This window comes from Megalobrama amblycephala, linkage group LG18 (assembly GCF_018812025.1).
Source record: "Megalobrama amblycephala isolate DHTTF-2021 linkage group LG18, ASM1881202v1, whole genome shotgun sequence".
Classification (NCBI taxonomy): Eukaryota; Metazoa; Chordata; class Actinopteri; order Cypriniformes; family Xenocyprididae; genus Megalobrama; species Megalobrama amblycephala.
In genome coordinates this window covers 29,481,263-29,495,943 of record NC_063061.1, presented here as the reverse complement: position 1 = coordinate 29,495,943, position 14,681 = coordinate 29,481,263, and the positions used below count along the sequence as shown (strand labels likewise).

General features: G+C 37.4%; 2 protein-coding genes across 2 annotated transcripts; both read left to right on the top strand.

The window, feature by feature from the left end:
* Positions 1-2,654: 2,654 nt before the first annotated feature.
* Positions 2,655-5,214, top strand: LOC125253595. The gene is made up of 4 exons (XM_048167624.1): positions 2,655-3,054; positions 3,196-3,355; positions 3,635-3,769; positions 4,821-5,214. Exons 1-4 carry the CDS (start codon positions 2,946-2,948, stop codon positions 4,912-4,914), a joined length of 498 nt encoding a protein of 165 aa, XP_048023581.1. The 5' UTR covers positions 2,655-2,945; the 3' UTR covers positions 4,915-5,214.
* A 666-nt stretch (positions 5,215-5,880) lies between these two features.
* Positions 5,881-12,855, top strand: myorg (myogenesis regulating glycosidase (putative)). The gene is made up of 3 exons (XM_048165779.1): positions 5,881-6,068; positions 8,456-8,942; positions 9,027-12,855. Exons 2-3 carry the CDS (start codon positions 8,680-8,682, stop codon positions 10,819-10,821), a joined length of 2,058 nt encoding a protein of 685 aa, XP_048021736.1. The 5' UTR covers positions 5,881-6,068; positions 8,456-8,679; the 3' UTR covers positions 10,822-12,855.
* The last annotated feature ends 1,826 nt before the right edge of the window (positions 12,856-14,681 follow it).

The following is a 14,681-nucleotide window of genomic DNA, read 5'->3' as shown; positions in this document are numbered from 1 at the left end:
CTAATTGATTTACTTGTGTTGGCACAGACAGGAGGATTTTTTGTGGTGCTGACAGAGACTGTGGATAAGTGCCAAATGCTCGGTTAAATGATGACTGTCTTGATTATCTCTTATGAATGAAGAACTCCTTTCATTCATACAAGATTAGACATTCATTACTGTCATTCACAATATTGTAGTTACAATGACATGAGTAGATTCCCCTAATGTATCACATAGTTATATTCTACTGTGGAGGATAATGTCAGAACATTAGCATTCTGAAGTTTTGGCTGTAGTGGTATGGTTCATTCACAGAGAAAGGGAAACGCTACCAAAAAGAAAGAAAGAAAGAAAGAAATTAATAGTTTTATTCAGCGAAGAGAGATTAAATTAATCAAAAGTGACAGTAAAAGCATTCATAAAAAAATTAATTCAAACAAATACTAAAAGAATAGATTTATCATGGTTTCCACAAAAATATTAAACAGTTTGAACACTGATAAGGAGATGAAATGTTTTATGAGCAGCAAATCAGCATATTGGAATGATTTCTGAAGGATCATGTGACACTGAAGTCTGGAGTAATGATGCTGAAAATTCAGCTTTTCAATCACAGGAATAAATTACATTTTAAAATATATGAAAATTAAAAAAAAAAAGCTATTTTTATTTGTAATATTTCACAAAATTACTGTTTTTACTGTACATTTTGAACAAGTGTATCACTATGAAACAATTTTTATGCAGTTTCTGAGGATAAAATAGGTAATTGTAGCACTGCATTACATTTTTAAGTCATAATTCTTTACATTTTAAAGGCCTAGACTACAAATGAAATAACTTTATTAACAAGTAAAGAAAATAATCATTCTTATAACTACTTTAATTTTAATAAACATTAAAAGTATCACATTTATCCATCATTATTTAGCTTGAAGATTCTATAGTTTTCATTTTTTTCAACATTTTTATTTATTATAATCAGTACTAAAAATATCACTCTGCACCTATTTTTTTTTTTTTTTTTTCAGCTCTATTTCTGGCATTTGTCCAGCTCTGAAAAACAGATCTAACCTCACCTGTTTAACTCTCAGTCAGGCCCTGCTGAACAGGGGCCACAAAAGACACACAGGATCTAAGGCTTGAATTATTGATCACTGGCTGAGGGGGGAATGAAACCAAGGGCAGCTCAATCGTGGTGACAGACGGATGTCTATGCAGATTGCCAGCTCTCTTTTTCTCTCTTCTCTGCAGCATCTAATACAGAACAGGCCCAGAATACTAGAATGACATCACATATGATTGCATAAGATGTGCTTTGTGTGCACTACAATTTCAAATGTGATTTTAACCTTTTTTTTAATCTCAAAGTAATCCAGTGACAGCCAAAATGTGTCAAAAAAAGGGACAGAGTGATAAATGGATGACATGAGAGCTGAAAGCAACATACTGTCATCGTTTACTCAACTTTATGTAGTTTCAAACCTGGAGTATTTGTAAACAATGGAAAAATTTTCACTTTTGAGGCATCTTATTGAAAAATGAAAGGATTTAAGATACAGTATAGAGGAAGAGGAGCATGTGAGCACAAGAGCAGAGGTGCTGAAGAGAGGGAGGGGGTGAGGTCGGGTTGACAACTGTCAAGAAGCTGCGGACACACTCTTGCTGTATACAGGGGAAATGGGTCCTCAGCTACAGTTCAGCAGCACCTACTCGGAGGAGTTCAGTTATCCAGCTCGGGTCAAACCCAACCGGCCCAGACCGTCCTCTGCGTATCGCAGGAACAATCCTCATCCACGGCCGGTAAGAGCTTCCTGAACAATTATATGATCACCATCATAAATGAACATTTCATCTATTTATATGGGCCTCATTTTAAAACTTTTCAGTGATATTTTTATTTGCCAAACTTATGGTGAAAAAAGTAAGAGTTTTTATGTTTTTGAAAGAAATCTCTTTTGCTCACCAAGGCTGGATTCATCTGATCAAAAATGCAGTAAAAACAGTAATATTGTGAAATATTATTACAATTTAAAATAACTATTTTCTATTTTAATGTATTCAAAAATTAAATGTATTTCTGATTTGATGATTTTCAGCATCATTACTCCAGTCTTTAGAGTCACATGATCCTCCAAATATCATTCTAATGTGCTGATTTAGTGCTCTGGAAAATCATTTGAAAACGATTTTGCTGCTTAATATTTTTGTGGAAACTGTAATACATTTTTATTTTCGTGATACTTTGATGAATTAAAGTAAAAAAGAACAGCATTTATTTAAAATAAAAATCTTTTACAATATTATAAATGTCTTTATTGTCACTTTTGATCAGTTTAACATGTCATTGCATTAATTTTTTTATAAGATCAGAGATATAAATCTTTAAATTCATATTTTATGGGTTAGAGATATGTGTGATAAGCATTTACACCTTATTCTTTTTCTCTAAGTCTCTAACCACAAGAAAATTGAGAATCAAGTCTTTTGAGGTTAATGTATATAGTAAAGGATGTATAGTGCACAGCAATGTAGCTCATAAGCTGTGTTACATTCATTATTTATTTGTTTTGCATTCTCTTGATTTGCTTTATTTTATTCCTAATGTGTGAATGACAGTTTTAGATGTATGAGCAAAACAATTGGGTTAAAATGCAGTATTGAGGTAAGATACGCTGTAAACAACAGCCAACATTTTTCAATTAACTGACCTGACAAATAATTAATAATTCACCAGGCCTGGGAGCATTGTAGCGGCTTGATTCTGCAAAACAACCTACATGTAGGGGGCTTTGTACAGGAGGCTCCAGTTACACTGTTTCCAAACCACTGAACAGGGATCAGAGGTTGGGATCGACTCTCACTATAGCAAAACAATCTAACCTCTGCGGGGTCAGTGTTACAGGCTATTAAATGCCACTTAGGGTTGGTTTCTGAATCCTCTCCCCACCCAGGACTTCCTGATGCCAAGAACGTTGCAGACAGGATATGGATCAAGAAAACACTTTCAGATGACGGCTGCTCCTGCCTCTTTTCTACCTCCAGTCAGACACATATCTGTCCAGTATCCAGGTACCAATGCAGTCTGTGTAACTACAGCTGAGGTTGATTAAATCAGTGTAGTATATCAGTTGCACAGTGCCAGCTTCAGACTAATATATAAAATGTATTTGCATATATTATAATTGAAAAACTATTATCATTGACCTCAAGACGTGCAGACAGGACACCAACCGACGATGCAGAGCTCAGCGCAAAGAGACTCCAAAGCACCTGAGGTCTCTTCTGCAGTTTGTACACTGCCACCTGCTGCCTGGCTTCTCAAACCACAACAAACCAACTTTGCTCATGCAGCAATCGCAAACACACAAGGGTAAAACTTCTGTGCTTGGGCACTGCATGCTTAGTTTTAGTTAAATGCTATTCCATGACTTTATGTATCTGAATAAACAAGATATTACCCTGTATTGCAGTAGTGTGTCTTTAAAAATAAAATGCAATCCACTGCATAGAATAGGCCTACCTGAACATTCTATTTTTCTCTGAATACTATACTATGAGTTTCTGATGAGATCATGCTATGATTTTGTCCTCAAATACGTTATCTTCATATCTTGCATACTGCTTAGCATAATTTCATCTTTGTACTCAGGAAATATCCAGACACAGATCGTATCAGATCAGCTTGGACCCAACAGATGGACATCATGCCATCTTTAAAACCCTTCAAACACCAGGTTACCCAACATCACAGGAGATCACGCTCAAAATCCACTGCTGATTACAGGTATTTTATTCCCAACTGCTCACAAATAATAATAATATTGTCTGGCTGTCAGTATATGTATATATATATATATATATATATATATATATAGTTCAGTCATGAAACTCTAGATGCCACAGGCTGATGATAATTACAGCATTAAAGGGATAGTTCACCCAAAAATGAAAGTTCAATCATCATTTACTCACCCTCAAGTTGTTCCAAATCAGTACAATAATCTTTGCTCTGTTGAACACAAAGGAAAATATTTTGAAGAATGTGTTGAACTGAACAGTTCTGGGGCACCATTGACTTCCACAGTAGTTTTTTTCCTACTATGGAAGTCAATGGTGCCCCAAAGTGGCCTGGTTACACACTTTCTTCAAAATATCTTCCTTTGTGTTCAACAGAACAAAGAAATTTATAAAGATTTGGAACAACTTGAGGGTGGGTAAATGATGATAGAACTTTCATTTTTGGGTGATATCCCTTTAACTACTTGGCACAAGCTGATCCATGTCACTTCTGCAGCCAATGAGCTTGTTGCTCACACATTTAAATTGCTGGTTACATTCACTATAGCAGTTTGCAGTGCACTTCAGAGTTCCTCTAAACCCCCCCCACCTTCCTCAGCTCCACCTGTATAGATCTGTTATGGGTTATTGATATATGCTGTTGTGCAGCAGCACTATGTCTTACAGCAGCGTATCGCTGTATGTATTTGCAGTAGCAGGTTCCTGTGCTTGCTCTGCAGCAGCAGCAATAATTTACAGCAGCAGCATAGCAGATATATTCCGCCAAGACCAAATACATTAACATTGTTATATCAATTACCATGCTAAAGTTGACAGAGCTGTCATGATTTATAAAAAAAAAAAAAAAAATATATATATATATATATATATATATATATATATATATATGTCACACACTCAATGTTTTGATTCTGTGCTTGTAATGTAATCTTGTCATTCTGCTATGTAGCCTATGTGTTTTGCATAAACATGGCTCAGTTGTTAATGCATTTGAATGTCTGAGATTATCCCTTTAAATCTAGATGTTTGGTTTGCAGTGAAGGACACAGCTGTTTCCAAGTGGTGAAGCCATATAAAGTTGGACATTATATCATCCACCCAGAGTTTGTGTCAGAAGCAAAGCACTACTAAAAGTCAGTGTTTGTGCATTTTTATAAGGTTTTTTTTTTTTTTTTCATTTATTGTCAGTTTGATAATGTCATTTTATAGTGTATAATTGAGGTATGTTATGTGTTTGGAGATCCTGCCTTGTAAAATATGTTTGGGTGCAACTTCATTTTAATGACTGTAAAATGCACATTTGGATGTAAATGTGCATTACTATGACAAATAAACAACGTTTATGATGTGCCCATTAAATGTGTTATTTTTGGTTTACTAACATGGTAACCATGGTTTTCATACAATGTAAATAAACAATTCAAGCTTGAACTAGAACCATCACAATATGTTAGCCTCATTTTAGCTGAAACTTTGTGGCCCATTTTAGCTGATATGGGGTAGAAACATCTTTTTAATAGGTAAAATGGCTTTGGTTATCCTTTTAATGTAAACTATCTTAAAGCTGTTCAATAGCCTAGTTACTTTTGAATAAAAGTGAATTTTACCTTATAAGTGAAAAGTTGAATTTTTCAGGTTTTTCCATGTTTTTCTAAATTTGCAAACTCACACCAGTCAAATCAGTTGATTTCAAATACTGTTTTGACAACTGTTAAAAATAGTTATTAAATTCAAAACCATGCAAAATGCAAACTTTTGCCACCATTGTCATCAGAAATTAATTTTTATTTATAAAAAATGGCAAAAATATGCTTCCTTTAAAATAAAATCTAAAAATGAGATAGAAAAGTATGTTTATTTAATAAAACACTCTTTAAAGGACGATCTGCATATTAAAATAAAGTAATGTTTTAAAGTATTGCGTCTGGTATTTTGGCGGGAATTATTACAACGGTACATTTTGTAAGAGACTGACAGGAAACAATGTTGTCAAGCGCTGTTTTCTTTGTTAGACTAATAAATAAATATTACAAGAAATAAACACACTCAAACAACTATATCTTATATGTTCGGCGACTGACAGCCAGACAAAACCAAGCCAAACCACATTATTCATAGTTTCTCTTTCGCTGAGTATAAAACTCAATTTCCCAGAGTTGCAGAGTTTGTGTGAACAGCGAGTCGCCCAATAAACTCCTCCCATAACAAGACACGGAGTTCAGCGTCTTGAATTGTTCAAGAGCGCATTGAGCAAACAGCACACGAAACCAACAGTGCTTAAGCTGGTAAGTATTTTATCTCATGTAACTAGAAATGTTTATGCATTTAAATAGCAAATTCGTCCTGTCAGCCGAAGATTTTATGTAATACCCTGCGTGTGTTTTACAGTCGACACCCCTTTGCCTGATAAATCGAACACGACTGTCTTGTTGTTCCATGTGTCTCCTTATGTGATTTAATATACCGAACTGTTTTGGTAAAAGGTTTTATTTGTCGTCGACCCGTAATAATGTTACCATTTAAGGAGCTTTAGACCAAATTCAGTGTTATTGTGTAGAGGCTACTACTACTACATGTCCCAGGACTTCTGTTACACTTTGACCCATGTAATATCTGAGCTAGCTCTCAAATTTCCTGAGTAATTAAAACGAGCATGCAATCATCTTTAAGAGGTCAGCCAATATTAATCTTGTGGTTTCCAGTGCTGTGGCTATTTTAGTAAAAGTTAACTTATTACAAAACCTGATACAACTCTCTGAAGTATTTATGTCCATATATGTACAGTTAGTGCCCCTTTGAGCCTCTATTTGGAATAAAATAAGAGTGCAAAGAGTTTGAATAACCAGTTTTTTGAAGCCTCATGTTCTGAATCAGCAAAATGTTGTTTACTTGAGTGCTGTGAGTTAGTACACGATTGCTTCATTCCTCCATTATCATCTTGTCAAGATTGACAACACCGTATTCAGTGGTGTTTTAACAATTACATTTACTCATTTGCCTAGCAAAGTATCCTTGTTAAACATTTTCATTTGTTGTCAAGTAATCACTGTTTCTTCATGCTCTCTGCAATGCGTGACAAACCTACTTTTGCAAGATCTTTTTTCATTTAGGGAAGAACTGAAGTGACTGTTGTCAGAAAATCACATGCCTCTTGTTACTAGTGAAAATGTGCATTATCAGCAGTACTGAACAGAGCAGAACAGAATAAATGTTGAGAATATTTTAAATGATATTTTATTAGTTTATATTATTTTTGATATTTTTAGGAGCAGTTTTGTACTGTTGCATCTTCTAATTTCATCCCTGTTAAAGCATTGATGCTACAGCTTATACTAGTCTAGCCACTACCCATTCAGGCAACCCACTAGCTGATTTTAAAGTTTTAAATGAAAATTGATGCTATTTTCTAAATGCATCTTATAGATCTTATTGTGAATGATTCATTTGTGTCATTTCTAATCAAAATGCCATAACGGCGTCTTCTGGTGCAGTTCTCTGCAACTTCTTTCTGGTGAAGTATGCAGGACTTCTCCAATCATTTTTACCTGCTAAACCCATGTACCTGCAAGCTCACGTTCATCTGCCTCCACTTTTGAACGCAATGCCCACATAACCAAAATCCAATCAACAAACCGATGCATAGAATGTCATCATGTCACAATTATGGAAGAAAACATCTGATGCTACTTCTGTTTCATTTTGCCTGCACACCCCTACTACCTATCATGGCACTTACCAAAGTTAATCTTACCATGGAAATGTTTTTAGCATAAGTTTTTAGCAAAAGGCTCAACATTGACTGTCCACTTCCATAAATCATTGCAAACAACATTGAGTCAGTCTCTGTACACCCTCACACAACTTGTATATGAGTTTTTTGCAATAATCTATTCATTACATCTGTTTTTAATGATTTGTAGTGAATAACTTAATATTGTATCATTTATCTATGATTTGAATTGGCTACATCAATCATAGTGCTTCGTGGGATAAGTATAGTATAAATTCATGATTACAAGTACAACCTTTTTTTACTTATCAAATGTTGTAATATTCTAATTCATATAGATTGATTCAAATGTCTTTAGATTATTATTATTATTATTATTATTATTATTATTTATTTTATTTTTATTTTTTTTGTCAAGTGACTGACAAAATGAGACCCTTCCAGAACGAAAGCCACTGGAAAAAGTTGGCAGTCACTGTTGCACCTTATTAGTGTGCTGTACATTTCCCTCAAAAACAGAAAGTGAGACCATCTGCATTAGCAGTTCAGTTCTTCTAGGCCTTTCTTCAGTTGAAAACATTGTCCATTAACTGTGCTTTTCATTTGAACCAAGAGTGTCTGGTGGCACTTCGCCAGGCTCAAAGTTCTGCAGGTGGCGTTGCATACTGCAGACCCAGAGGCCCTTGTGTTGTCCTCTGGTGCAGTCGATTCACACACTGCCACAGTGAGAAACCTTGGCAGCATGAATAAACTACTTTTTTTTATGCCTTTACTTCCCAACAGACCAATTCAGGGCGATATCAAAGCTAAAAAATAGTGTTTTTGAATACTTAATGCTGGAATTTGTACTGTGATTTCTACATCTGCATGAGAAGTAGATTTCTGTTTGTACTTTGCTTCAACTTATTACATTGTCACTCTTTGCCACTCTTTTCCCCTCAGGCTCATGAAGGATAACGAACAAGAGGAAAATGCTACATTGAGAGAAGGAAAAATGGATGCAAGACTCCATTTTGCACATTTAGCAAGATATCCACTTTGGTTCTCTTAGCTTCAGTTTCTCACAAGTCTACCAAATGGTATCTTGTATATTAGTGCATATAACATCTTAGCCTTGAGTTTAAACTTCACCTATTCAACTGTGAATTCAAAAACCAAGACTCAGAATGTACCAAGTAGTCCCAGGAGGTGCAGGAGGAACAATCACTGATGGTGCGCCCATCAAGAAGATAAACAAGGACAGTCGCCCTCTGGTGGGGGCTGGAGTTATTGGTGTAATTCTGGTGATTGCAGCAGTGACTGCATGGTGTTATTATATTGCCTCCCTACGTAAAGCTGACCTGCTTAAGACAGAATTGCTTGATCTCAATAAGGATGGCTTTCTCATCCGCAACCAGGCTGGGGGGATTGTCCTGAAAATGGGCTTCAGGTCAGTATGCATGGTGCTTATATTTTTACACTTATAAAAGCTCTCCTTGTTTTATAACCTCTCAAATATTCTTGCTGATTTCAGGTCTGGCACGCTTGATCTCGACTCCTGCTCAAAGGAGGGTGTGATCCTTCGCTGCTCGCGTTCGTTTGCTGGCAATGTGAACTTCTTCATTATGACGGTGAAGCCAAAGGAGACAGTGGTGTGCTACCGTGTGCGTTGGGAAGAGTTGGAGTCGGATCGGCCAGTGGAACATGCCATGTCCTACAATGAATCATACTGGTATGGTGGTGCTGAGACTGCTGTTCAGCATTGGCCTATTGCAATCTCGGGGCAGCAGGCACCCAAACCTTTTGTCACCAGCGACGTGTACTCCAATCGCCATGACTTTGGTGGCATCCTGGAACGCTACTGGCTCTCATCCAATGCAACTGCCATTAAGATCAATGACTCTGTGCCCTTCCACCTGGGCTGGAATGATACAGAGAAAACCATGTACTTCCAGGCACGATATCAGGACAGTCCTTACAAACCTGCACCTGGAAGGCCTCCCTATGCTGAACTCAGTTACAGAGTCTGCGTGGGCCCAGATGTGACCTCCATCCACAAGGTCATGGTTCGCCGATACTTCCCTAAACCTAACAAAGTTCCCGCCAAAGAAATGTTCCGGCACCCAATATGGTCGACCTGGGCTTTACACAAGACTAACATCAACCAGGAAAAGTTTTTAACTTATGCAGAGAACATACGCAAACATGGTTTTAACTGTAGCCACTTAGAACTTGATGATCGTTACTCCAGTCAGTATGGGGAGTTTGAGTTTGATACACAGAAGTTCCCAAATGCTTCTGCCATGTTTCAAAAGCTCAAGGCCGATGGTTTCCTAGTATCCTTGTGGACACATCCCTTTGTGAATTATGATTCAGCTAATTTTGGGCCATGTGTACAGAAAGGGCTGTTCGTGATGGAGCCGACAGGCCAACTTCCTGCCTTGGTTAAGTGGTGGAATGGCATCGGTGGAATCCTAGATTTTACCAATCCAGAAGCTCGCAACTGGTTCACGTCACAGCTTCGCTCTTTACGCCACAAATACGCCATTTCCTCCTTCAAGTTGGATGCAGGCGAGACCAACTACTTGCCCTGGCAGTTCAGAACCCGAGCCCACCTCCCTGACCCAAGCACCTTCACTCGCCGCTACACCGAAATGGCCATCCCTTTCAACGAACGTGCTGAGCTTCGGTCTGGCTATGGCTCTCAGAACATCTCCTGCTTCTTTCGTCTGATCGACCGGGACTCCGTGTGGGGCTACGAACTTGGCCTGAAGTCCCTGATCCCAACCGTCCTCACCATCAGCATCCTGGGCTACCAGTTCATCTTGCCAGACATGATTGGAGGCAATGCCTATCCTAACCGTACAGATGGAAATGGCAAGCTACCAGACCGTGAGCTCTATATTAGGTGGCTGGAGCTGTCTGCTTTCATGCCCTCCATGCAGTTCTCCATTCCTCCATGGGAGTACGATGATGAGGTGGTGGCTATCGCTCAACGGTTCACCGAGCTACATGAGACACTTGTGGCTCCCAGGGTCATAGAACTTGCTGGAGAAGTTCTGGACACTGGAGACCCCATAATTCGCCCATTATGGTGGATTGCCACCAGTGATGAAACGGCTTATAGAGTTGACTCACAGTTTCTGATAGGAGATGACCTAATGGTGGCACCAGTACTGGAGCCGGGGAAGCAAGAAAGGGATATCTACTTACCAGCCGGACGCTGGAAAAGTTACAAAGGAGAACGATTTGACAACAAAGAGCCAATACATCTAACAGATTATCCGGTTGATCTTGATGAAATTGCTTACTTTGAATGGGTTCAGTAAGACTTATGGAAAGCATCTGGAGTTCTGAGCATGTCTTCCATTTAAAGTGTTTGTGAAGTTGTTGATTTATTTTTTTCAGGGAATTAGCTAAAGTTATTTATCCAGGGTTTAAATTCTACAATGTAAAAGAGGGCAATTTAAGAGTAAGCTCCCGGTTGCACATTTATGATTCTTCATCAGCTTGGCTGTGATATGTTTAGTGCCATTACAACAGCTACACATGCATTACATATCTGAGGTTAATGTCTTAATCCGTGCCTTGCATTTAAACAGTGAATGTCTTCAAAAGACCGACCCAAAACCTTAATAAAATGAAGCACTGATATGCGTCTGGCCAAATAAACAAACTTTAAGGAAGTTAAGGATTTATTGATGGGCTGTGACAGGTAATTTTGCACAATGTTTGATTCATGTTCTCTCATCTGCATTTTTAAAAAGGGAAACTTTACCAGTACTGTACAAAAGCCTTCATCTTGCAAGGTGTACTTAATGAATTACTTTATAATGTCGTCCACAGAGCAAATCAATTGATTTCTCTGAAATGTACGATTTTGCAAATGTATATATAACATTAATGTATGGCTTTTTAACTGCAAGCAATCGCAATGCTGCAACCCTATATACATTACAGTAAAGTTAGACGTGCATGCTTTTGTGAGCATAATCTACCATGCTCATGTCTCGTAAGCACCAATACTTGAAATAATCACATTAGAAGTTTGTATGAGTAATGGGTTTCTGTGGCTGCATTGGAAATGACCAGCAGTCTTTTTTTACTCTACTGCTATACTATAGTATTTCATCATGTAGTGCCAAATACATCACCAACAGGCCTTGTTCAAGCATTACTCCATTACTGCCACATTTACAGAAATGTTTCCATAAAATACAGAAGTTAGTTTTTCTGTTTATATAAAATTGAGAAGTGTGCTGCTCATCTTGTTCTGATTATGCTGTTCTACCTAATTTTTGTGTTTTGCAATAATAGCACAATGCTAATATCTAAGTCAGTTAATCTTTATCAGATTATATTTTTGCTGTGCAAGGGTCACCTTTGTGTTTGTTGTGTTTGTTTAACGCTCTTCCAGCACGCCGGCAATCGACTCTCACTGCAAGCTTTCTCTAATCTACGACCTTCAAGCTTATTTTTAGCTCTTCCCACACAACTGCAAAAGCGCACTCATCCACTCTGGTGATACAATGAATCTGTCAAGCAATGTGTCTGATCTAAAAGAAGCTGCAGAGTACGTAGACATGAGGCAGTTGCCTTTCCAGTACTTGTGTACCTCAAATAACAGTTTAGAATGTTGCTTCATGGTATTTTAATAACTTACTTTTAGCCCATACAGAAGATATCTCTCTAATTCTCTTCGCTGGGACTATGTTTTTTGTGGATTCTACCCTGAGGAGATCTTGTTAATAGGCTCCTGACGGTGTGGGCCTCTGGTTGACCCAGTCAGACTCTAGACTGCTGATGTTACAGAAACTCCCCAGCACAAAACCAGCGTCAGCTTTCAACAGACTGGAATTTCATGCTTTTTTTGTTTGTTTTGTTTTTGTCATAAAAACATTGCGTGAACATAATTTTCCAGGAGCAAAGATGCTGTTGGTACATCTCATAAACTTTGTATGTGTGTGACTAATTTCTATTTTAAAACAAATGTTAGTGAATGAATGTATTTATTCATTTTGTGCATTAAACTATGCATTTTGCTTTGTTTAAACCAGTGCTTATCTGAGTTCAGGCATGAGTGGACGGTATTTGAATTTTATTTTGAGATGTCCCTCTAAAGCCATGCTAAAAGTAGTCATGTCTCAGAATTTTGTTTGACCAGCTGTCCTGAAAGTATTTTTCTCCAAAGTGTCACAGGAGGGCAGTGTTCACCTGCTTTTCTACTCCTCCACTCTAAGCTTGTGAAGTGTGTTGGCATGACAAGAAAATCTTGTACTTTATTTCAGTATTTTTCTCTCACTGAGTGTAATTAGCCTGATATTGAAGTAAAATGGTACCATTAAACTTTTGACCTCCCTCAAGAGTTATGAGTTATTAATTGTACTTTCTCCTCTGCATTAATTGTACTGCCCCACATTAGCGATAGACTGTGTCTTCAGTGGTCGAATGATGCCACCCACTCACTATTCAGTTCACTATTTTCCCATTTGATAGTGTTGAGCAGCACATGGATTGGCACTGATATGCGCTGCAGTTTTGGCTTGTCTTTCCAGTGGTTATTAGTTTAGTTTCTTTGGTATTATGCAGTTGGTTCTGCCAGCCTCAGCCCTCTGTAGCACAGTATGGATTTCCATCGTGTTTCTAATTTGTTGACCGTAAATGAAAAAGTTAATGAAGGGTTTTTGGCATGATTTTGTTGACTTTTGTCACTCAAATTATAATGCGTTGTTAAAAGTTTCCAAGTATAGTCAAGTGCAATATCAGATTTTGTTAATTGTGACGTGGTTATGTTCATCTACATGCTACAGAATGTCTTGTACTTGCATGTATGGCTGTGCCATGATAACATAAGACAGTGACTTATAATTTAGATAGTTAGTTGCGGAGTCAGGTTATACGGAGCAGTATGAATGCCGCTTTGCTCAGTCTCCATCTAATTTTTCTTACTGGCGGATTGGGACGCATCTCTTCGCTAAGTTAAAACGAGGCTTTCAGACAGGGCGGTCATGGGTCCATGGATTCATTGAACCTCCAGCCTCCTCTAGTCTCTCACAGGAATAGTAATTATTGCAAAGCAGGTTAAGCCTGATCAAAGTTTGAATCAGACTTTGGTCCAGCATTGAATAAAGTCTCCTCTGAGAGGCATCTTCTTGGTTTTTGGGCCCTGCTCATCATTGGTAGATAATGACACAGTGTTGAGGTAATTTACAGGTTATATGGAGGTTGCCCTGGATCAATAAATCATTTAGTTGCGTTTGGGACAGAGGTGGAGTAGTGATTTGATGAGCAGGAAAGGGCAAAGACCAAGGGTGGCCTGACAGTAATATGTTTGGGCCATTCGTTGGACAAGACTTGCAACACAATACCACATTAAAAGAGTTTAGAGTTTCTTTTCTGTTATGACATTTTTAATTTTAGATTTAATACATTGAACACATTAGCATATTACGTAAATTTGAATCAACATGTAATTAGAAAAGAAGCTTTTTTTGAAAGTCATGTTTCTGGATTTGTTGTGTATGATTTATTGATGCAAAGAGAAAAATGTCTTTATAATGTTATTAAAATATAATAACTTGTTCCTTTTGGCACTCTTATTCCTTTTAATCTTTGTTTTATCAAAATATAAGATGGGAGGAAAGAAATTAAGTTTTTGCGTTCCACAGAAAAACTTTGCGCTTACTTGAGAAACTGCAAAAGCATTCAAATATAATTTTTTTCCATGACCACCTCTTTCACCTACTTTTCAATTAAGAAAAATGCCTACTTGCCCCCTCAGATTTTTTTTTTTAAAATCATGTTTGTTTTAAATGCAGCTTCCAAAAAAAATCATCTTGATAATTAAAGGGATAGTTCTAAAGGGATGAAAAATTTGTCATCATTTACTCAACCTTAATTGTTCCAAATCTAAGACATTCGTTCATTTTGGGAACACAAATGAAAATGCTCCTCCATAGACAGCTGCGCAACTGAAACTTTGATGCTTCAAAAAGGGCATAAAGAGACTGTAAAACTAATCCATAAGAATTAAGAGGTTTAGCCAAATTTTCTGAAGAGACTTGATCACTTTATATGATGAACAGATTGAATTTAGGCTTTTATTCACATATAAACATTCATCAACTCACACATCACTTATGGTAAACGGAAGCTCAAGCATGTTTGATTGACGCATGCGAGAACCAAT

What these genes read in the sequence shown, in the direction of transcription:
- LOC125253595 (XM_048167624.1), top strand. Translation starts at nt 2,946, where the DNA reads ATGCCAAGAACGTTGCAGACAGGATATGGATCAAGAAAACACTTTCAG. An exon ending in GCAATCGCAAACACACAAGG is followed by an intron (nt 3,356 to 3,634) that starts GTAAAACTTCTG and finishes CTTTGTACTCAG; the next exon opens with GAAATATCCAGACACAGATC. An exon ending in AAATCCACTGCTGATTACAG is followed by an intron (nt 3,770 to 4,820) that starts GTATTTTATTCC and finishes TTTGGTTTGCAG; the next exon opens with TGAAGGACACAGCTGTTTCC.
- myorg (XM_048165779.1), top strand. Translation starts at nt 8,680, where the DNA reads ATGTACCAAGTAGTCCCAGGAGGTGCAGGAGGAACAATCACTGATGGT. An exon ending in GTCCTGAAAATGGGCTTCAG is followed by an intron (nt 8,943 to 9,026) that starts GTCAGTATGCAT and finishes TGCTGATTTCAG; the next exon opens with GTCTGGCACGCTTGATCTCG.